The 23,624-nt window shown below is 38.2% G+C and overlaps 1 protein-coding gene across 1 annotated transcript in view; it reads right to left on the bottom strand.

The window, feature by feature from the left end:
• The window catches only part of ACAD9 (acyl-CoA dehydrogenase family member 9), a 25,680-nt gene extending 7,229 nt beyond the window's left edge, over window positions 1–18,451 (bottom strand). The window contains exons 1-11 of the mRNA XM_015816422.1: window positions 18,302–18,451; window positions 11,293–11,386; window positions 10,333–10,434; window positions 8,896–9,002; window positions 8,043–8,143; window positions 5,614–5,692; window positions 5,060–5,234; window positions 4,002–4,075; window positions 3,732–3,807; window positions 2,019–2,089; window positions 1,655–1,774 (exon numbers count right to left, since the gene is read on the bottom strand). Coding sequence (XP_015671908.1) covers window positions 1,655–1,774; window positions 2,019–2,089; window positions 3,732–3,807; window positions 4,002–4,075; window positions 5,060–5,234; window positions 5,614–5,692; window positions 8,043–8,143; window positions 8,896–9,002; window positions 10,333–10,434; window positions 11,293–11,386; window positions 18,302–18,427 — 1,125 coding nt within the window. The 5' untranslated portion in view covers window positions 18,428–18,451. The remainder of the gene's footprint in view (window positions 1–1,654; window positions 1,775–2,018; window positions 2,090–3,731; window positions 3,808–4,001; window positions 4,076–5,059; window positions 5,235–5,613; window positions 5,693–8,042; window positions 8,144–8,895; window positions 9,003–10,332; window positions 10,435–11,292; window positions 11,387–18,301) is intronic.
• Between the last annotated feature and the right edge of the window lie 5,173 nt (window positions 18,452–23,624).

The following is a 23,624-nucleotide window of genomic DNA, read 5'->3' as shown; positions in this document are numbered from 1 at the left end:
AAGTTATGTTCCTATGGAATATGTTCTGATTTTTATTTTTTTTTTGCTTTCTTCTGCTGAACCATGGTGGTGCAGTGGTTAAAATGCAGTCTTGCAGGTTAACTCTGCCCACTGTCAGGTGTTTGATCCTGACCAGCTCAGGGTTGACTCAGCCTTCCATCCTTCCGAGGTTGGTAAAATGAGGACCCAGACTGTTGGGGGCAATATGCTGACTCTATAAACCGCTTAAAGAGTGATGTAAAGCACTATGGAGCAGTATATAAGTCTAAGTGCTATTGCTATTTGAGATATTTATACTGCTAGAAATTCTACAATACTCCAATTCTGATATAGCCATTCTTTAGTGCCAGTGAAAAGCAATACTCTGAGAACCATAGTCAGTTCTCAACGTTCTCACAGAATGAACGTTCTCTATATAGCACTCATGTGTGATATGAATAAAGCTAAACAAGTGGACACATAAGATATGCAAAGCCCCAACTGAATTTGAATAAATTTGCATTAATTTGTGAAATTAATGTAATTAAATTTGCATTACTTTCATTGATAATTTCTACAATCCTACCTGCATTTGGGAACCCAACTAAAACAAATGACTGTATTGGGATTTATGGTCAACTTACAATATAGTCAAATTTTAGTAACTGAAAAACTGGAACAATGGGCCCTATCCAACAAAATGAGTTTTAATGTGGAGAAAAGTAAAGTTTTACATTTAGGCAGGAAAAATCAAAAATATAAGTAAAGATTAGGTGAGACCTGGCTCAAAAACAGTAATTGTGAGAGGGACTTTGGAGTCCTAGTGGACAATCACTTGACTATGAGCCAGCAATGTGACAAAAAAGCTAATACAATCCTGGGTTGTATAAACAGAGGCACAGAATCAAGATCACATGAAGTATTAGTACCACTTTATAAAACCCTAGTGAGACCACACCTGGAATACTGCAGCCAATCACAAAAAAGATATTGAGACCTTGGAAAAAATTCAGAGAAGAACAACTAAGATGAGACTAAAACATATGAAGAACGGCTACAGGACTTGGGTTTGGCTAGCCTAAAGAAAAGAAGAAATAGGGGTGACATGATAGCAGTATTCCAATATTTGAGGAGCTGCCACAAAGAAGAGTGGGTCAAGTTATTTTCCAAAGCACCAGAAGGCAGGACAAGAAACAATGGTTGGAAACTGATCAAAGAGAGAAGCAACCTGGAATTAAGGAAAAACATTCCAGACAGTGAGGACAATTAGCCAGTAGAACAGCTTGCCTTCAGAAATCATGGGCGCTTCATCATTGGAGGTTTTTAAGAAGAGACTGGACAGTCACTTGTCTGAAATGGTATAGGTTCTCCTGCTTGAGCCGGGGGTTGGACTAGAAGACCTCCAAGGTCCCTTCAAACTTCTATTCTATTCTATTCTATTCTATTCTATTCTATTCTATTCTATTCTATTCTATTCATTTCAATTAGATGTACAGAGTCTTGCAGATAAGCAGTCACATAACAACAAAAAAGAACTGAATTGATACAACCAAATAAAAGTATTTGACTAGAATAGTTAGAAATGAAGAAAGGGGAAAATATATTATAGATTTCTTGTTTTTGAACATTAGCAGAAATATTTCTAGCCTTACACCAATATCTCAATAAAGCTTACTTTAACAATGGCAGCTTCAACCGAGCAATCTGGGATTCCTGGCCTGTCCATCATTCCTGCAGTGAGATAGGCCATGCTTTCCATTACATAAGCTTTCCTAGCCATAAGGGCAAATTTCTCCTGGAAGATTCATTTAAAAAATCCATTATATTTAAATATTATGCATAAATTAAAAATAAGATTAGAACTTCTCAGTTTTAAGAAATTATGATCTAATACATGATTCTTATAAAACTTGCAATAATTCATTTTATTTACAACTATTGTACTGTAAGTTTTTAAAAAATAGTTACAATTTGATGTTGCTCAAATCATGTTATATTCCTTAGCATTTCTCAAATAAATTAAACAATTTATTATTTACCTGAATTAATCCAAATTCACTCAGGTTCTTATTGAATTGTTTTCTTGTACAAGCATATTCTGCAGTCATTTCTTGAAAAAGTGAGAAAAGGAGGCAATTGAATAAGCCTATGTATTAGGACTGAGTCTGAAAAGCAACATATTGTTTAAATGTGTCAATAAAAAGCAATTTAGAATTAATGTAACAAATGAAACTGACTCATCTCTCAGATGGACTATACCAGGGGTAGGCAACCTTGGCTCTTTTATAACTCGTGGACTTCAACTCCCAGAATTCCTGAGCCAGCATGGCTGGCTCAGAAATTCTGGGAGTTGAAGTCCACGAGTCATAAAAGAGCCAAGGTTGCCTACCCCTGGACTATACTTACACTGAAATCCCAATGAAACCTTTGCATCAATTTGTGGCACCATCAATGCAGTATCAATTGTTTTTATATTTACACATTTATATTGAGATCACTGATAGTAGTTGCCTAATTTCACTGATGTGAAATGTAATTGCCATGTTTCAAAATATTATTTTAATGACTTTATGTTCATTTATTTCAAATACAAAAAAGAATGGTATGAACTTCAGGAGATTTAAAGGCAAAGTTCATTTTAAACATTCATATTTACCTCAGTAAAAATTAAAAAATAGTTTTTCAATGGCTTGCACATGTTTTTCTTCCAAACAGTTGTATAAAGTAGATAAACGAAGAACACTCTTTTTGAGCCCAGGACACATACAGTTTGTTTTTAAATGTAACGTGTGCTCTATAACAAAAAAAACATAACTCTGCCTAATCATCATAGGCAAATCATTTCCAGGAGATTGAATAAAAAGAAGGTAATGGTTCCAAGTCCCCATGTGGTAGGTATTTATGAGTCTCTATAGCACAATAGAAACTTGTTTCCTCCACCAAACTGTGTGATTTTCATTAAAAATTATACATACAAACAGCATGTATCAGGACATCTTGAGAAATTTTAGAGTTTCTCCAAACCACAACTCCCTTAGAACATCACTCCAGGGTCCACCTAGCCCAGGGGTAGGCAACCTCGGCTCTTTTATGACTCATGGACTTCAACTCCCAGAATTCCTGAGTCAGCTATGGGAGTTCAAGTCCATGAGTCATAAAAGAGCCGAGGTTGCCTACCCCTGACCTAGCCTTACAAAGGTATTAATTACAAACTTTCTCTCCAGCTAGCACTTTTCTCAACTTTGTAACTTGCTGCACTAATGTCTGTGGAAATTCTCAGTCATCCAGGTCATGGTTACCCCAAAGATGCTTTTTCATGAGGCAACTGGACTTTGTTTTTCTCTGAAGACGTTTCGCTTCTCAACCAAGAAGCTTCTTCAGCTCTGACTGGATGGTGGGGAATGGAAGGAGTTAAATAAATATTTAAATGGAAGGATTTAAATAAATCCATTCCCCACCATCCCAGTCAGAGCTGAAGAAGCTTCTTGGATGAGAAGTGAAACATCTTCAAAGAAAAACAAGAAAGTCCAGTTGCTTCCTGAAAAAACATCTTTGGGATTGCTGCACTAATAAATAAAAATCTCAACTGAGATCAAAATAAAGATCAGCATGTAATCCCTAAAGAAAATACTACGGCAAACAGATGCAATAACCAAAACTAATATTTATAAGGATATGACAGTAATCTTTGCACAAAAGGTCCCAACACAAGAACTTTAACTGAACTTGGCAATCCAGAAGCTTAGCCTTACCGATCAGTTTCTTAAGCATTCCAGCAGAGGCACTGCCCATGCTAAATCTTCCACTGTTTAGAATATTCATTGCAACCTGAAATACAGATGGGTATAAGGAAGATGCAAATGGTTTTTCTCCCACAGTTCCCTTTTATTCAAAACCAAGAGGGGGGGGGTTCATTTGGCTGGAATTTTGGACAATTGATCAAGGTATCTTGTGATTAAGGGTAAGTTGAAATTCACTCTAAATGTCACAATGAAGTGTACGGCATTATCTCTACCTCTTACCTTAAACCCTTCTCCAACTTCTCCAATAACATTCTCTACAGGAACGTTTGTATTTTCAAAGTGAACTTCACAAGCTGTAAGATTGAAAAGTATTCAATGTTTTGCGATATCCTTGGAGATATAAACACTCATAATGAAATCAAAAGACTTGAAGAAGATTTCAAGACTAGGAGTAAGGCCCAAGAGTAATTAGGGAGCCCACCATTCTAATTTCCAACTCTTCCCATTCCCCAGTTTAGATATAACCTGTGGCTGTTGCCAACAGGACTATGTGTTATATTTGAAAAATTCCAATTAGATGCGGGTTCTCAATGAGGTGAATAGCAGATATAAAAATACTGAGATGATGAGAAGAGGTGTGTGTGCAATTCTATGACTCCAGATGCTGTGTCCTGTGTTCAGGACTAATTCATTTAATTTATCAAAAAGTGCTACTTAAAGAACTAGAATGTAATATGTAATTAATACATTGCATATTAATTAATGTAGATGCTATGAAAAAAGATGATCCCTGTTCTAGACTCCTATACAATTACAAACTAATATAACGTGTGCTAAGAGCTGGTGTGACATTAGTCGTCCTAAACATTATTTGTGTGGAATGCATGCTACAAAAATATCCATTTCCTATCATATGCTTATGCTGAATGGTAGGTATAATTGCACAAATCATAAATTACACTGAGTTTCTGATACAATGTTATTTTCAGCAGGACAAAGATGACAAAAGGACATTAAAAATGGCATATGAAGTCCCACCATCTGCCACTAACTTCAGTTAATGAAGGATACATTTTACAGAAGAGGAGAATAATGGCAGTGGGGTTTTACTTGGAAAATCGCAAATATTCTAAATGCAGATGTGAAGTAAAAATGTGAATGTGATCATGCAACTAAAAATTTTCAGAAAATATATGCATATAGTTTTTTGCCAATTAAAAAATTTCTGTCCCAGACATTTTAGAGAAAGTTGTTGACAAAAACACTGGAATTGCTTTTGAGGTTTAGTAAACAATTTGCACTTGTAACTTCCAAAATAATGTGAATACAATTCTTACTATTAGATCCACGTATACCCAGTTTATCCTCTGCTTTTCCATTAGTGACTCCACCAAAAGCTCTTTCTACAATGAAAGCAGTAATTTTGTCTTTGAATGTACCATCTTTATCAACAATATCGGTTTTTGCAAACACAGTAAAGATATCTGCAATACCACCATTGGATATCCATATCTGCAATTGAAAGAAAAGAACACATTTTATGTCCCACTCAGAAGAAAAATGAGAATTACTTCACTAAATACGTATGAACTGATAAGCAGATGTTGTATCTTTAGTATTCATCCGTAACATTTTCTCTTCGGAAATAACTACCTAAGGGTGAATACAGATCTGACAAACTGGATTCAACACTGGGAAATGAATCCTTTTTAAACACTAAATGGTTAGAAAGTTCACACAAAGAAAAGCACCTTTGGATACACTTGCTTTCTTATTAGGTTATTTTAGTATTTGTGCAATTCACTCTTGTAAAAAGGCTGATATCATCCAGCTAGCTTTCTCTTTAGACACGTAAATCAAATTGACATTGACAAAGTAGCCTGTTCTGTACCTTTGAACCATTTAATATGTAATGCTTTCCATCTTCACTCAAGGTGGCTCTGGTCTGAATGGATGCAGCATCGCTTCCACTGAAATACGGGTAAATCAAGAAAATGAGATTTGGTAGCTGAATTGAGCTACTGAACTCAAAACCCTTTCCCTGTCCAGAGAAATCTAAATCTGAAAAGGCTAGGCATTATTATTCCTCCAAACATTTAAAATAATTCCTTAAAATGGTTCTTAAATTGCTCCTTTGAGTAACAACAAATGGGAACTTAATGTACATCCAATAGAAAGACAGGCAAACAAATTTGTACACAAAGATGGTCACTGTCAGATACTCTCATGCAGCGGAAGTGGCAACAGTTTCTCCACCTTGCCTGAAGCTTCCACCCACAGAAGAAAACTACCCAGCTTTGCTCTCTGGAATTTGTGTCAAGACCCACAGGGGAGGGTCTCTCAGAATGACTACAGGGTGGCCTGCATTCATTGCAATTTCACTATGCCTTGCTCTGAGTGAAGCTTTTGGCCTTGTCATATGCCTTTGTGATTGCCCTGGCCCTTTGAAAAAAAAAAAGCAGCTTATAAACTCTCTGGATCATCTATCACAGTGGTGGCGAACCTATGGCATGTGTGCCAGAGGCGGCACTCAGAGCCCTCTCTGTGGGCACACAGGCCATGCCCTGGAGATGGCAACTGTCCCTCTTCAACCAGTCGCCCGCTAACTTGCCGAGGTCCCACATGGCCAGATGCATCCCAACACCCATGCGCTCGCTGGCCTCTGTGTGCAGGTTCCGATGGTGTCAGGCAGCAGCCGCCCCGGCCCCTGCCTCACCTTGCCCTGTGACAATGGCACCCCTGCCCTGTCTCGCCTCACTCCGCAGGATGAGCCTCCTGCCCACTGCCCTACCTGGCAGAGGCCCCCTGAATCTCCCCCAACCCCACAGGTGTCCCTCCCCACGAGCAACATCGAGGTGATCACGCCCACCTTGGCCACTCCCACCCAATCTGCCATGACCATCACAGCCACGCCCACCCAGTGGGCCAAGCCCACCTGGCACCCAGCGATAAATAAGTGGGTTTTGGGTTGCAGTTTGGGCACTCGGTCTCAAGTTCGCCATCACTGATCTATCAGCTAGTTGTGGAGAAACTGACATGGGGAAGAGACTATTAGCTCCTCTTGAGTAAGAAGCAGGACAGCGACATTTCTCCTGTCTCCCTGTCAGTCTGTTGCTGCATTTATCTGTCAGTCTGTTGCTGCTATCATTCAACAGCAAGGTGCTTCCCTTTTGCCTCACCCTCACGGTTTCAGCAGAGCCTGCTCCCCCAACTTGTCTGTCCTTTGTCTTTTCTTTCAAACTAAATACAAGACCGTCTTCCCATTTTAAAGACACAATAATTGTGTGCATGCCCTCCGGCTTCTCTCTCAAATGTTTGTCATGTTGGAGCAATTCCAGTAAGAAAAATGTAATTACATATGCGGACATGGTTCATTCAGATTCTAAGAACAGATTAAAAACACAGCAAGAATTACAGGTGGTCCTCAACATACAACCGTTCGTTTAGGGACCGTTTAAAGTTACAACGGCACTGAAAAAAGTGATGTATGACCGTTTTTCCACACTAATGACTGTTGCAACATACCCATGGTCATGTGATCAACATTCGGACATTTGGCAATGGACTCATATTTATAACGGTTGCAGTGTCCTGGGGTCATATGATCACCTTTTGCGACCTTCTGGCAAGTAAAGTCAATGGGGAAGCCAGAATCACTTAACAAGCATGTTACTAACTTAACAACTGCAGTGATTAACTTAACAACTGTGGCAAGAAAGGTCATAAAGTGGGCCAAAATTCACTTAAGAAATGTCTCACTAAGCAATAACAAAGTGTAATATTGACATCCTAAATTTTAATTAATATTGATATAACACTTTTATTCTCTAATTTCATACCCTAAGATATATAAATAATGGAATGTCAATGTGTTTGTGGGGTGGGAATTAATTAAATATGGTATTTACTGCCTTAGATCATTCAAAGTTTAGCAAGATTTTTTTCTTGCATCTCTGCAATTGTTTTGTGACATGGATAAATATCTACAACTCTGAGCTTCTGATGAAATGAAAGGTTATACTTGTCTGTAAGCATATCTGTCTGTGGTGAGGGAAGAGAGGAAGCTTGCCCTCTTGGACACCTTTTTTCAATGAACAAGACTTCTCCCATTCTCACAAGGTTTGTCCCAGACATCAGGGTGAGCATATTTGTTAAACACCAAAGTGGGTTAGCATTATTCTGATAAATGCAAATAGGAAGCAGAAAATGGCTTAGCTAAGGCCACAGGGCCAGTTCTTGACTGGAAATCTTTCTCACCAGGGATCAATCTCATCTGTAAATAAATTTAATCTTTTAATGAGTTTATTACAAAAATGCTACCTTCCTGGTTCTGTGAGACAAAATGCTGCAATGTGCTCCCCAGAGGCCAGTTTAGGTAGATACTTTTTCTTCTGTTCCTCAGTGCCTTCAAGCAGGAGCCCCTGCCAATAGCAAACAAATAAACCAACCAGTTAGACAGGGAAGCATTTTTGAATTATAGGTATTGTGATCACAGAAACAAGCTATTCCTGAGGGCCATGTCATTCCAGGAAGTGGTATTCTAAGTGTCATGTCTATGGAGATTCTCAGCCATCCAGGTCATAGTTATCCCAAAGGTGCTTTTTCACAAAGCAAGAAAGTCCAGTTGCCTTGTGAAAAAACACCTTTGGGATAATCTGAGTATCATGGCTTCATGCATAGCAAGTCTTCCTAAACTGGCACAACACCTGTTTCCAGAAATTATTAAATGAAAGGGGCACTGACATGATGATCACTCAGTTAGGTAATGAAGGCAATTTCATTAAGAGCTAACGTAAACTCTTCAGAAAACTGTATGAATTAGAACATACTAAATTTTAAAATTTCTCAGAAATTAAATATATTTATCTGAATTGAATTAAGTCCATGCTGCTTTTGTTTTGGCCTAATACTTATTACACAAATTGCTCTTAATGTTTATAAAAATGGAGTTGAGAATCTTACTCATTATTGCTCAAATCTAAGATTTCAATTTATTATCAACCTTCAATTTAATCTCTCTCTCTCTCTCTCTCTCTCTCTCTCTCTCTCTCTCTCTCTCTCACACACACACACACACACACACACACACTTTCCTATTATCTCCAGATTTGAAACACTGACTCTTATGGCCTTAGATAAACACAAATTAATATATTAAAAAAGGAAAAATTACCTTTAGCCCTATAGCCTGATGAGCTGCCAAAGTTACAGCAATAGCTCCATCTTGAGAAGTTATTTCTCCTAGACGGGCATACATTGTGTTTGAAAGACCAAGGCCACCTGGAAAAGATGTAATCAAACAAAAAAAAATTGTGTACAACACAAAAAATAAATAAAATTGCTTTCTGATTTTTAAAAAATCTTTTAAATTAACTGAGGTTTTTATTTTCTTAGAAAATACTTTCTGTGTTTATAAAAGTAAAGAAAAAAAAACACTGACTCTGTTTGGGATTGCTTACTATACAATATTTCAGTTGCAGGTCCAGCCTTGGCGTCTGCACCTGTCTGCAGCTGTTTAAAACTGTAAATCTTCTCCTGAGACTGACAGGAAAAATATATATCATATATACTTGTGAATAAGCAAACATTTTAGTTCCAACCCCTCCCCACCACATATACACACACAATTGCGCTTGGCATATTTTTATGCTATTTTGGTTAAAAATTCAGAGGTCAGTTTATCCATATATGGTTTTATATGCAAGTATATATGGTACTTCTTTTAAAGAGTTGCAGAAAAGTTCTGTGTTCGAGTCCCAAAAAACTCCAAGGCACTGTTCTGCAACCGAATCTTATAGAAAGCTCAGTCTTATTCCTTAAGCACCTAAACAGAAATATAGCCAACTTTCTGTCAAGACTGTTCCCCATAAAATATTATTTAATACCTGTTTCCATTCTGTTTCACCAATATAAAGCAACTCTATATAGGGTTTCATTTTTTACACTTCTGTCATGAAGACTCCAATGCCTTATTCTATAATCTTGCTTTCATTACCAGCTATGAAATAGGACTACTGTACCCATCAATGGTTTGTAAGTCTAAGCGTCTAGGCCAGGGGTAGGTGAACTTGGCTCTTTTATGACTCGTGGACTTCAACTCCCAGAATTCCTGAGCCAGCATTGCTCAGCTTGGAAACCTTTCCATTTGCCCTCAGCATGGCTGGTTCAGGAATTCTGGGAGTTGAAAATCCACGAGTCAAGGTTGCCTACCCCTGGTCTAGGCAAGAGACGGAAAGATGGGGAACATCTTATGATTGTATATGCTAATTTATGTAAATGTGTATTAAGGGGTTTCCTGAAAGAATCATGTTCTTTTGAACAATGCTACTAGTAATAATAACTGTAAGTGAAAATTTCAACTTTACTAGCCCCCGAATACTACAAAGAAATAGCATTACTACATCAACTCAAACACAAATAGAAATTTTAAATCTACAAGGAAACAAGAGGATTTTCAATTCTTGGAGGTAAATAATTAAAAACCTATACAGGAGGAAAGTAAAATAAAAAAATTAAAATAAAAAATATGTAAATATGTATAAATAAATGTGTAAATGATCAAAGTATTTCTTGCTCCCAAAGAGGGAAAAATACATTCATTTTCACTCACCATATTCCTCTGGTATCTGTATGCCAAAAAGCCCCAGATTCTTCAGCCCATTAAGAGTTTCTTGTGGAATTTTAGCATCTTGATCAATTTTCTTAGAATCCACTAAGGAACATGAGAAAACATAGATTATATCTGATCGATGATTAGATGACTCAACAGTTAAGATTATTTCAGCAAACAGTCACAACAGAAACAAGCTTGTTCATTCTATTTTAGTGAATTATATTTATTTAGTTATGAAGTTAGCAAAGGATTTATGTCAGGCCTGGGCATTTTATGGCCCCCAAGCCACATCCGGCCTTTTGGCTATCTCTGTCTGGATCACATGAGGTCAATCGGAAATTAGAAATCAAATGTAAATAACATGTATTCTTACTGGTAGCAGCTAATCAAAGCCATATAATTTGCTACTTTTTATAAAGTGATAACATTAACATTGAGCAGAATTAAGCTCAATCTATTGGTTCAGCCCTCCACAATAGTCCCAGTTTCTTACATGGCTCTTTGGGAAAATTAATTGCCCACCCCTGATTTATGTGAATATCCTTTCTTTTGTTTTAGTGTTATTTCTCCTGCTGCTCACAACCATTCTGGCTTCCAAATTTCAGCTAAATTTAGAAGAACATGAAGGAACATTTCTTTCTAATAGAAGTAAACCTCAGATATTAAAAATATGTCCCAAAATGCCATCAGCAAATATTTTAAATAATTTTTCAAACACTCAGAGAATAAAGGAGAAAAAAAGATAACTTTCTGAAAAAGTAGGTTCCAGCACAGCATTAATAAAACTCCTTAGTATGATTCTTGCTATTTTTCACTTTTTGCTAAAAAAAAAAAATACAGATAAGCAACCTTGGACATTTCCTTGTTAGTATTATATTTTATTTTTATATTTGGCATGATGAAAACCCTTTCAGAAAAAGATTTTTAAAAAAAGTCCTCAGGAGGGCAAAATTGTACCTTCTTCCTGGAAGAATTTTTCCACTGGTGCTACGAAGTCATTGATTTCTTCCAATTCTTCATTGCTAATTTCAGGATAAGGAAATACTTCCTTCTGAAATGACAGATTTTAATGACTTTTTTTGTAAAAAAAAAAAAAGTTGTTTATGGTGTTCAAAGAAATGGTCAGGGCCATTTAAGTGATTGAGTTCAGCTTTCTGCAAGTCAGCTGTCTCTAGCTTCTGCTTGAAGATATCATGAGATGGGAAACCCACCAGCACCTTACTAGGTATCTGATCTTACTATTAAACTATCCTTAATGTTTTATCACTATTTCATAAGAAAGCAGATATTGTTTTTTCCAGGAATGAGCCATATAATTTAAGGAAAAGGGAAATGGTAACTTCTAATCATCTCTCTTTCAACACTTCAGAAGCTCATTTGCATTTTCTATAGCGTCATGTAATTTGAAGCTGAACTGATAGAAGTTCCTTCTGCTCAAGCTGTAGCGATCCTCTCCTTTAAAAAGTGTTTTGTCTCTTTCAGATGTGAAATATTTAAATAGTCTCAAAATCCTGTTTCCCTCTATCGCAGGGGTGTCAAACTCAATTTCATTGAGGGCCGCATCAGCATTGCGGTTGCCCTCAGGGGGCCGGGTGGGTGTGGCCAGGGTGGGTGCAGCCTACTGGGTGGGTGTGGATGGAGTGGATGTGGCCTACTGGGTGGGCAAGGCCAGCTCTACATCGTTCACGTCAAGGGTTCCTGTAGAGGCCTGGGCAGGAGTGGGACAGATCTGAGGGTCTCTGGCAGAAGGGGGTGGAACCAGGGCAAGCGCCAAGGCATGGTGCATTTCTTCATTCCTCACAAAGGGTGACACCTCCCCAGCATGCACCCAAGGGGCGGGGCTGACGCAGCAGGGGCTGGTTCGTCGCTGTTTCTAGACGGCCTTGTGGAGCTAAGACTGAATGCGTTTCAGCATAGATGGCCACCACAAAATTGTACACTGGCTCCCGGCCAGCCTGGGCCAAGGCCAAGGCAGCGGGGGCCGTTCCCTCACTGTTTCCAGGATGGCTTTGCGGGCCACATGAAACCACTTCGCGGGCCGCATCCGGCCCCCGGGCCTTGTGTTTGACATGTCTGCTCTATCGTAACCTTAGGTGGCTTATTTGTGGTTATAGGACAATTTATTATAAAATTAAGTAGAGATGCATCAGAAAAATCAATACCAAAACACACAGAACACTTCAAGATAAGATAAAGGTGAAGCCACAGCATATGCTAATTCAAAGTCACTTCAGGACACATTTATCCAAAGTTCTGACCCAATCAATACCAGAGAAAAAACAGGTTTTCAGGGTCTTAAGAAAGGCCAGCAAGGTTGGGTCTATCCAATCTTGGGAAGGAGGCTGTTCCAAATGCAGGTGTTACAACAACACAGAATGTCCCAGAGCTTTAGATTAGAGACCTTCCCTAATCAGGCAGCTACTGATTAAGCACCTTCAATAATTTCACTGTGATATGATGAAGAACAGAGATAGCACTATGTGTAATGAACATATTTATGGCGCAGCACTCTATGGCATATTATTCATGGCAGTCCTAAGCTTCTTTGGTCTAATGTGGTGTCTGATTTAAAGAAATGTTGACCTCTACTCTGAACCCCTACTCTGGCACAGCAATGAAGCAGAGACCTGCCCATGGGAGGATGGTGAAGAGAGGTTGGGTGTGGAATGCCTTCTTTTGTACCAGCTTTTGTGCAGAAAACCAATTTGTTGGAGAAGGCTTGGGCAAATGTGAATGGCCAGACTTGTGTAAGCGAGTGCTTGAGATGGAGGCTTTAGCCTGTTTTCAGACTGGTCAAATGATGGGTTGTTGATGCAGAGGTGCTCTACACTGGTAGTTCCTCACATGGTCTATTAGTCTCCTGAAAATGCAACTGACACAAACAGAAGACCTATCTGCCAGTCCAGCAGTCTTCTGTAAGACTGACCAACCTCTGTTCCCAAATAGCCCATCTGACAGTTTGATGGGACAGAGGAAGGTGGACTAAAGCTCCCAGTAGTGCTGCAGTCTACCAACCCACAAGCAGGGCTTATCTTTGGATAGAGATATACCCATATTACAAAAGACTGGTACATAGTTTTACTATTCTACCTGTTGCTCTGGATAGAAGGAGAAACTAGCAGAACTCCCGTTAATTTCACCTCTGCTCCAAAATATCCAAAACGAGATAAGTGTTGGAAAGACTTTGCAAGTGATTATAATGCCAGGAAATAACCTATAAAGATTGCTGGAAATGAAAGATGCAGATGAGCCCTACACTTCTGAATGACTTTGCTTACCATATCTATACAGATGATGAATTGGGTGATAAGACAGAATTCCATAATATAATTGCTATGGGGTTTAAATCCCTCCCACATTCCCCACAACCAGCACAATTTCTGGAAAAGATGTATAAGGAGTGGTAAAACCATGAAAAATCAGTAGCACCCACACAGAACTCAACTCTCCACAAAATGATACTACTGTTAGTATGAAAACTTGCTCAAAAGTTTCAAAAGAATTAACAAATGTATACACTACATGTTCTTTTCCCAGTAAAGGTCATCCAATAGAGTGACCAAGATTGTTTCAGTGCAAATCTAGGACAAAAGCCTTATTGAAACAAACCTTGAAAGTTGCAAGCAAGAATGAACACAGTTGATCTATTCCTTCCTTCAGAAGATATAGTCCTTAGTTATAACTACTGAGATCTGAATATTCTTATTGGTGTCTGGTATTTCTACAATCTTTTTGAAAAGCTATATAATTGCTTAGACCAGTGGTGGCGAACCTATGGCACGGGTGCCAGAGGTGGCACTCAGAGCCCTTCAGCTGGGTTTTATAAAACCTTTTCGCTTTAGGCCTCCGCCACCGTGTACAAAAAAAAAAAGGTTCAATCAATCAGTCAATTTCAACTTCTCAGGGGGAAAAAAAGATCTTGCAAAGTTGGAATTGATTGATTGAACTTTTTAGTCCCACACAGTCTGCTGTTACCACCGCAGCCACGCCCACCCAATGGGCCACACCCACCCAATGGGCCACACCATCCAGCACCCGACAATGTATAAGTGGGTTTTGGGTTGCAGTTTGGGCACCCGGTCTCTAAAAGGTTCGCCGTCACTGGCTTAGACCGAGCTGGCTACCTTTCTCTTGTTAATGTGATAAGATTTTACACAAAATGACTGAGCAATATTTAAAAGTACTTTGTAGATCCTTGCCTCAAGAAGTGATGTTGGCTGGGCCCAGAAATTAAGCAGAGTCAGCCTGGCTTAGTACAGTAGTGGCCAAAATTGTGGAAACATTTTGGGAAAAGCGTACATTTGAGGTTTGATGGCTAATAACACCACTTTTTTTTGGAGTAGTACCATAAAATTATATATCAATGGAAATATAATTTAATCAAGAATGTAATGCAATAACTATTATGAAGGATTTGCTTTTAGAATAGCATTTATAAAGAAGAAAAGTAAAACACGTAAAACGAGATATACAAAAATTATCATCATAGAAAAAATGAGATATACAAAAATTATCACGTCAGTTAATACTTAGTTGGGTAACCCTTAGCATGAATTATGGCCTTACAACATCTTCCCATGGAGTGAACCAAGTCCTTTAGTTCTGCAGCTGTTCTAATGTGAAACCAAGATTGAATGATTGCTTCTATTAACAGGGTTTTATTGCTAGGTCGCTTCTGACTAACAAGTTTCTTTAGTCGGCTCCATAGATTTTCAATTGGGTTAAGGTCTGGGCTATTCCCAGGCCATTCCAGCAATGGAATATGATTATCTTGAAACCATTTTTTGCACACAGCAGCAACATGACATGGAGCTCAATCCTACTGAAATATAAATGCTTCAATGTCTTGGAAAAGATTATGTGCGGAAGGCTTCAGTTTGGGCTCAAGTATTTCATTAATGTATTTTTGGCCATTAATATTCCCATTAATCACACAAATTCTGCCCACACCTTTTGATGTCATACAACCCCAGATCGTAACACTGACTGGGTGTTTCACAATACATGTAATGCAATCAGGATGCAAATCTTCTCCTTACGTATTTTATGCCATCACTACCAAACAGGGAGATCTTGGTCTCATCACTCCAAATAACACTGTCCCATTGTTCCTCTGTCCAGGTAACATAGGTTTTAGCCCAGTTTAGTCTTTTCAACCTTTGTTTGAAAGATAAAAGTGGCTTTTTACGTGGAATTCTAGATTTTAGGCCAAATTCCTGCAGTCTGTGCCGAACTCCTTGCACTCAACTTCACATTGCATTGCGCCATTTCATCTTGTATACACCCAAATGATTTTCTTCTGTCACGTAGGCACAGTCTCTTAATTCTTCTATCATCACTTGCTGTTGTGCACCTTTTCCTGCCTTTACCAGTGTGGTTTTGTAGTGACTGAGTCTCCTTATACCTCTTCAAAAACTTAGAAATGCAATCTTTGGTTAAGTTTCCACCAATTTTTCTTCTAATTTCTTTATAACTGTAGCCTTGTTCACTTAATAATACTATTTTACATCGCTTTCTGGGTGACCAGTCAACTCTTTGCACCATTACTTTAATTTTATTACGTTTTACAAGCTCACTAAATGAAAGAACACAAAAAAACCCCAACCAACTTGATAGCGATCACATAATACACAGATAAATGTCCTCCTCTCAGCTTCAATACATGACATCAATAACTGAATCCTACTGTGATCTGATTGGCTCATTGCCAAAACAAGATGACACCTGATTGGCTCTCTAAACACTCATGCTCATTGGTTACAATCAGATGAAGGAAAGCTACCTGATATCATCCTAAGCAAGTTGTGCTTCCTTTTTCTGGTTATTTAGCTATAACTTTTCATAAAATACAGATAATTGAACAAACTTTGTTGCATTACATTCTTGATTAAATTATCTTTCCATTGATATATAGTTTTATGGTACTACTCCAAAAGAAGTGGTGTTATTAGCCATCAAACCTCAAAAATACACTTTTCCCAAAAGGTTTCCACAATTTTGGCCACTACTATATATGAATAGGAGATTACAGGGAATAGGATTATATACTAGGCTGGGAAGGCAAAAACATTGAAGAAAACAATAGCAAACATTTTGTACTGTTGCAAGAAAATATCCTTAGTGTTTACCAAGTTCACTAATTCACGATTCAAATACCATATATCTAAAGTTCTTTGAAAATTGAGAGTGCTGATTTTTGGAAAATAGTTTGATAATACATTAATATATTGACCACTAATTTCCCTCCTGTAACTCAGTTCTCTATAGTAATATCTAACTCATAAGAAAGTTACTAATAAAGGAGAATATTTGTAACCAACTACAAAATGACAAGCCAACTAAAACTTTCAAAACATCCTAAGTAAACCAAAAGACACAGCAGCCTCAAGGGAAAAAAACAGGAGTTATCTACAACATATGGGGTAATAATTGCAAGAGTCACTACATAGGACAAACAAGCAGAAGAGTGGCAAAACACATGAACACCAACCAAGTCCAAAAACGCTAGGAAATTTCTAGAAGTTGTTCTAGTAAGTTGCTCCTTCCCAGTGCTTTTTCTCCCAAGGAGTCCAGCTACATAATACAAGATGCCAGAGATGCAACGTGCATCCACTCGTAGCACCACTGCCTACATTCCATAATATATGCCCACTTGTGTGGTGCCAAAGCAGCCACCTATACACCTACCTGCATCCTACAGCCATTCCTAACCTGGCTGCTTCCCTTATCAGCACTAGTCCTTGTTGCCTTCTGGGAGGAGGGGGGCTCTGTGGTATCCAAACCAGAACATCCAGATTCAGCCACAGTTTCGTTCCATACAGTATAAACCTTGTGAAGTCTCAAGCTTCCTCCTTCCATTATATATTCAAGATGGACAGTGTTTAATATTCATATGTTATGTATATGTAGGGGTGTAGGTCTATACATATGTTGTATATAGTGTATGTTGTATATAGTATATTTAGGTGTGTGTCATGTATGTGTTCACTTTGAGAACGGGCAACTAAATTTCATTTTTGATGTGTGTCGTAAAAAATGTCAATAAAGGTTATCTTATCTTATCTAGTCGCTCCCAGCACAGCTGCACTAATGCAGCACTGCAGCAGCCACTTATCTGCCCTTTGGCCTGCTTGTTAGCTGTCTGAGAATTGCAATTTACTGCCAGTTTTTCACTGACTTTACTTGTTGGCGTTGGCAGGAAGTTGTGAGGAAATCCTGCTTAACCATCCATGATTCTCACTTAATGATGGCAACGGGGACTGCTGGGATTACTATTATTAAGTGACACTTGACATTATGCTTTATGACCGTATCAGCAATGGAAATTCCAATCCCAATTACCACTGCTAAGGAAAGACTCTATCTATCTATCTATCTATCTATCTATCTATCTATCTATCTATCTATCAAGAATACTATCTATCTATCTATCTATCTATCTATCTATCTATCTATCTATCTATCTATCTATCTATCTATCTATCTATCAAGAATACTATCTATCTATCTATCTATCTATCTATCTATCTATCTATCTATCTATCTATCTATCTATCTATCTATCTATCTATCCCATATTGTTTAATAATTGACCTTGAAAAGCTGAACATCATTATCCTCTGGTCTGCCGTCTGAGTGGAATCTAATAAAAATCATCACTTACATGCGTGGATCCCTCCCTTCCCAAACGTAGCTACAGCTTATTTGAAGCTACTACAGGCATCATCTCCAACATCTACATAGCTACAAACGCTGAGAACTGAATTCGAGCTAAAACGCAACAGAGGAGAAAAGGTGGTCCCCCCCCCCTTAATTGTAACATGAGAATCACCATCCGCAGTTAAAAAGCAGATCCCTGCTTCGCCAAGGGATTTCCTGAGACGCTGGAAACCTGGGTCTTCCTCTCCACCCCTTAAATCCCAACGTCCCCAGCCCAGGGAAACCGCGAAGCTTTCGGCGGCCTCACCCCTTGGAAGTTTCCCATGAAAAGCTCCTTAACAAAAGCGGGCCGAAGGCAGCCGGTGCGAAACAGCCTGGCCCCGGATGGGAACGCCGTTCGCGCCGCTCGCAAAAGCAGAGCCAGCCCGCTCATGTCTCCGACCGCTGCCCGTCCTCTTAGCACCAGCGGCGAGGAAACGAGCGGCGCACGTTGATGACGCATTTCTAATTGCCTGTTCAAAAGGCAGCCCACGTTGCCCCAGCCCAGGGGTAGGCAACCTCGGCTCTTTTATGACTCATGGACTTCAACTCCCAGAATTCCTGAGTCAGCTATGCTGACTCAGGAATTCTGGGAGTTGAAGTCCATGAGTCATAAAAGAGCCGAGGTTGCCTACCCCTGCCCCAGCCCCACCCGTCTAGTTAGAGGCGGTGGGAACCTGCGCGAAGTTCGGACGTCCTGCGCTAATGTGCAAAAGAACTTCTGAGTTACCCAAACCTGTTCGGATGGGAGGCGAACCAGGAAATGAAGTGCGTGGAAATGAAACCTGGATTTGGACCTGCAGCGGTTGATTTTGACTTTTGCTGCAAACCATTTTGGAGGCTTCTCGGCCCCATCTCTTTTTAGCTGCAAGAGTCGTAGAATCGCTTTTTGTGGCATAATCGTCTGCTCACCCTCGCTCGAGGCATTCTGAATGTTTGATCTTTATTTTTTTTAATCACATTTTCCCACGTCCTTTCCCTCCCTCCGGGATGCTCGGTATTTACATTTGCACTAACGCGTACGCTTTTCTCACGCCGTTTGGTTTATTTTTAGATGTTCGTTTTGTGCTACTTTATTTCCATTTTAATTTATGTGTTGTATTTCTCAATATCTATGGAGATTCTCAGTCATCCAGGTCAGGGTTGTCCCAAAGATGCTTTTTCAGGAGGCAACTGGATTTTCTTGGTTTTCTTTGAAGGCGTTTTGCTTCTCATCCAAGAAGTTTCTTCAGCTCTGTCTGAATGGTGGGGAATGGAAGGATTTATATTCCTTGCAGAAAGCTGGTCATTTGCATTCTTTTAGAGAGTCTTTGAAGCCACTTGGAGGTTAGTCTGTTTCCTCAGGGTCATCTGAATGGTGCAAATGGGTGTGTTACCTTCTTGGAAAGGCTGAAAGGACTGTTGTGGAGCTGTGCCTTTTGCATGAAGTTTTCTGCCCTGTATCCCTTCACTGTTGAACACAGGTACAGGCTTTTGGGGATGAATCTGTGTTGTCTGCGTCTCAAAATGAAATGGAAATGGTTTCTGTAGTTGCATTTTTTTTGGAAATCCGTTCATACTCCTGCACCATTTGAAGGATGTTCGTCCCAAAGTGCATAGTTAAATGTCTACGGAGATTCTCAACAACTCTCTAAAACAGGGTTCTTAAAACTTGGCCCTTTTATGACTTGTGGACTTCACAGGCACGCTGGCTGAGGAATTCTGGGAGCTGAAGTCCACAAGTCATAAAAGGACCAAGTTTGAAGACCCCTGCTCTAAAAGAATGCAAATGACCAACTGTCTGCAAGGAGTATACCATCCAGTCAGAGCTGAAAAAACTTCTTGGATGAGAACCGAAACATCTTCAAAGAAAAACAAAGTCCTCTTGAAAAAGCACCTTTGGGATTTCCTAATAGTAGATTTTTTTTTAAAAAGGAGCAGCCTGGGTGATCTTGCTTTATTTTTCTCAAAAAAAAAAAGGTAAGGTTTATAGTAAAATAGGTCTGCTTTGGACTTTATCATCTGTTGAATCTTAAGTTTGTGTTTTTAGGAATGCAAGATATTTTCTGTCTGGTTGCCTGACTCCACTACAATTCAAGGCACCTTACAGTTAAAAATAAAAAATAAAAACAACATGCATAAAGGAAATAAATAGTGTAGAAATTGAAACCAAAAGGGTTCAAGCCATAATCTGGGAGAACAACCAGGTAGTTGATAATTATATTTAATATGTTACAGTATGCTCAATTTTTATTGTAGAAGAAACCAATTTGGCAGAAAAAGTGCAAGGGAGAAGTTTTCTACTACAGACTATTTTTTCCACACACCTGCTTTTTGAATATTTTAAAACTTAAATTTTCTTAAAACTTAATTTTCTTATTTATTTATTAATAAATTCTGTTCATTTGAACAGCATGAGAGACATTGGAAAGCAGACTGGCAGGGCTACATCTAATTTTTGAAAATTTCCATCTCTTCCTCCATCTCTTTTAATACCACACAACTGGATAAAGAATTCTGGAGAACCCAAATACTTACATTTTTGTTGCCCAAGACTTCATCTTGGTTTTCCAGATAGTTCTTGCATTTTGGCAGATAGGGCCAGTCAGTCCCTCTCAGCCCAACTCACCTCACAGGATTGTTGTGGGGAAAATAGGAAGAGGAAGGAATATTAGATATGGTCACCACCTTGAATTATTTATAAAAGAACAAAAAAGATAATATAGTACCAAATTTTAGTTGCCATTCCTTATATGGTGGTTCTGATGTAGATAATGAGGTTGCGCCTACCTTCACTTACTAATAAGGCACAACAGAGCTTAATATTGTAACATAGTCTTCACTCCACACCTCTGGCATTTCAAGACATTCCTCCATTTGACTAGGGCGGGGTTTTTTTTAGATCCTGAATGTTTTTCATCTTATAGATACATTCTGATTGTTCTATTTCAAATGATTTATAAAATTATTTTACCTAATATACCTAGACTATATACTCAATTAAAACTGAGGATTTTTTTTCTAGCGTTAATGAAAAATGAGAAATACCACACTCTGTAATTCCTTGATGAGTTTAAAATGTTTTGGATGAAGAGAGTTTAACAAACCAGTTAAATAACAGAAGTTATGCAGAGAAGCTATTTTTATATGATGAAAGAAGATTTGAGATCTAATCCTACAATATTTTCATGAACAAATAACCTGAATGTCATCAGGTCTTGGTTAGATAAAGGGATTCTGGTTAAACAACACATACAGAACAGGGCTATTTTGCTCTGATTGATGAAGTTGCTTGGATAAGCAATGTCTCAGATTAACAAAGATTGGTCCAGTTGCCATGATTCAACCTTTTGACACCTTTGGCCTGGATGATTGAGTCTTCATCGACATATATAACAGGGCTTATTAAATATATTAGCTAATGAGTTCACTATTGTGGTTGGTAAAAGGTGTAACTTCTTCCTATATCAAATTTGACAAAGATTACCTGGATGATCCAACTGACTATGAACAATATTCTATAGAGAGAGGAAAGTGAAACTTTTCAGCATTATAAGAAGTTTGGAGAAAATGAAGCATCAGTGCCAACAGAAGAACTTAACCCAAACATGAGATCATGGCAGTGGATATATGATTTGGAGCTGCTTTAGAACCTCAGGATTTGGATAGCTTGCAATCTTTGAGAGGACAATGGATTGTATCAGCAAATTCTACAGAACAATGTCAAGATACTGTATCCACCCGTGAGCTGAAGTTTAATCTGGGTGATGACAGCATGACAACAATTTTAAACAATGAAGGAAATCTACAAGAGTATGACTAAAGCATAACGTATTTTGTAATGGTTAAGTCAAAACATTGATTTTAACCCAGTTAAAATTGCAACATGACTCAGTGAGTAGTTCAGTATGTTGCAGCAATTCTGTATAAAAGAACGGGCCAAAATATCTCTAAGCTGGTGCTCAATAGATAGAAAAATAATTGTTTGAAATAACTCCTGCTAAAGGAGACACAAGAAGTTAATCTATTCACATATTTTTTTCTCACAAACTTTTATTACTCTTTATATGTCCTTTTACTCACTAAATATGTCTCAATGAAGATATTTTAGATTCATATGTTGATTAAAGAAAATAGTGATTGTTGTCTACAGGTGAATTCTATTTTAAGATATATAGCCGTATTTTTAAATTATCCATTGTTACTTTGGTGAGTCATCCTTATAAATTCTCATAGTTAACCTATTTCAATAACATTTATTAAGAGATTTCCATATATTATTCAGAACAACATGGCAAACATAAATTAATTTTATGACTAAATGACTAAAAAGTTGTGTTTTTCAATTTAATGTGATGCTTTGTGTAATTGTTATTAACTTCAAACTGTTCAATTAAAAAATGTTAATTATTAAATTTTCACCATTTAATAATAAATTCTTTGATAGCCAGACTGAAAACCTCATCTTTGTTCTAATTTTTGGGGAGAGAGTACATATGATAAAATTTATTCATTTATTTCACAAAGTATTTGCAAAAATTCATAATTAAAAAGTAGAAGCGGTATATAAAGTAGTTAGAAAAGTGGTTAATGGAAAAATACACATATTTTCATAGGAAAAATAAATTTCATTCCAGTTTTGAAAATATTGATGTAATTATTAATATATTGATCTCACTGACCTGATGAATCTGTTGTTTCATAAAATATGATTACAGGTAGTTCTTACAACCTTTCATTTAGTGACTATTTGAAGTTACAACAGCACTGAAAAGAATGATTTATAGCTGTAGCACTTAGACTTATATACCACTTCACAGTGCTTTACAGCCCTAAGCGGTTTAGAGGCAGCATATTGCTCCCAATAATCTGAGTCCTCATTTTACCGACCTTGGAAGGATGGAAGGTTGAGTCAATGTTGAGCTGGTGAGGATCAAACTGCTAGCCTGCAATACTGCATTCTAACCACTGCGCCACCAAGGCTCTCTTACGACCATTTTTCAACACGGTCATTGCAGCATCCCCATGGTCATGTGATCAAAATTCAGATGTTTGGCAACTGGCTCATATTTATGATGATTGCAGTGTCCTGGGCTCATGTGATCAACTGAAGATTGCAGTGTCCTGGGCTTACGTGATCACCTGATGATTGCAGTGTCCTGGGCTTCTGTGGATCACCTTTTCCAAGCTTCTGACAAGCAAAGTCAATGGGAAAGCCAGATTCTGTTTATAATCATGGTACTAACTTAATAACAGCAGTGATTTACTTTATGGCAAGTAAAGTCATAAAATGGGGCAAAACTCACTTAACTGTCTTGCTTAGCAATAGAAATTTAGGGCTCAGTTGTCAAAAGTTGAGAGCTAAATCTATAACTTTAAACTTAAGCACATTGGAAAACACAAAACAAAAAGCTATTTAGAAAACTAGTAAAAGCTTATTACTATGCTGAATAAATTGTTGAAAGTGTTGTAGTGCTGTGTTATCTTGTTCTGCCATGCTGGATCAACCCAGCATCTGTAAGGCTGGAATATTCATTTTTAGCAGTTAATAACTGCTATAGCAATAATCCCTTTTGACAGTAAATTCTGCAATTGTTTAGAAGCACCTTTCA

The sequence above is a fragment of the Protobothrops mucrosquamatus genome, unplaced genomic scaffold, assembly GCF_001527695.2.
Source record: "Protobothrops mucrosquamatus isolate PMUCROS unplaced genomic scaffold, P.Mucros_1.0 scaffold449, whole genome shotgun sequence".
NCBI lineage: Eukaryota > Metazoa > Chordata > Lepidosauria > Squamata > Viperidae > Protobothrops > Protobothrops mucrosquamatus.
Note: the sequence above shows the minus strand (reverse complement) of the source record. Positions and strands in the feature narration are given on the sequence as shown.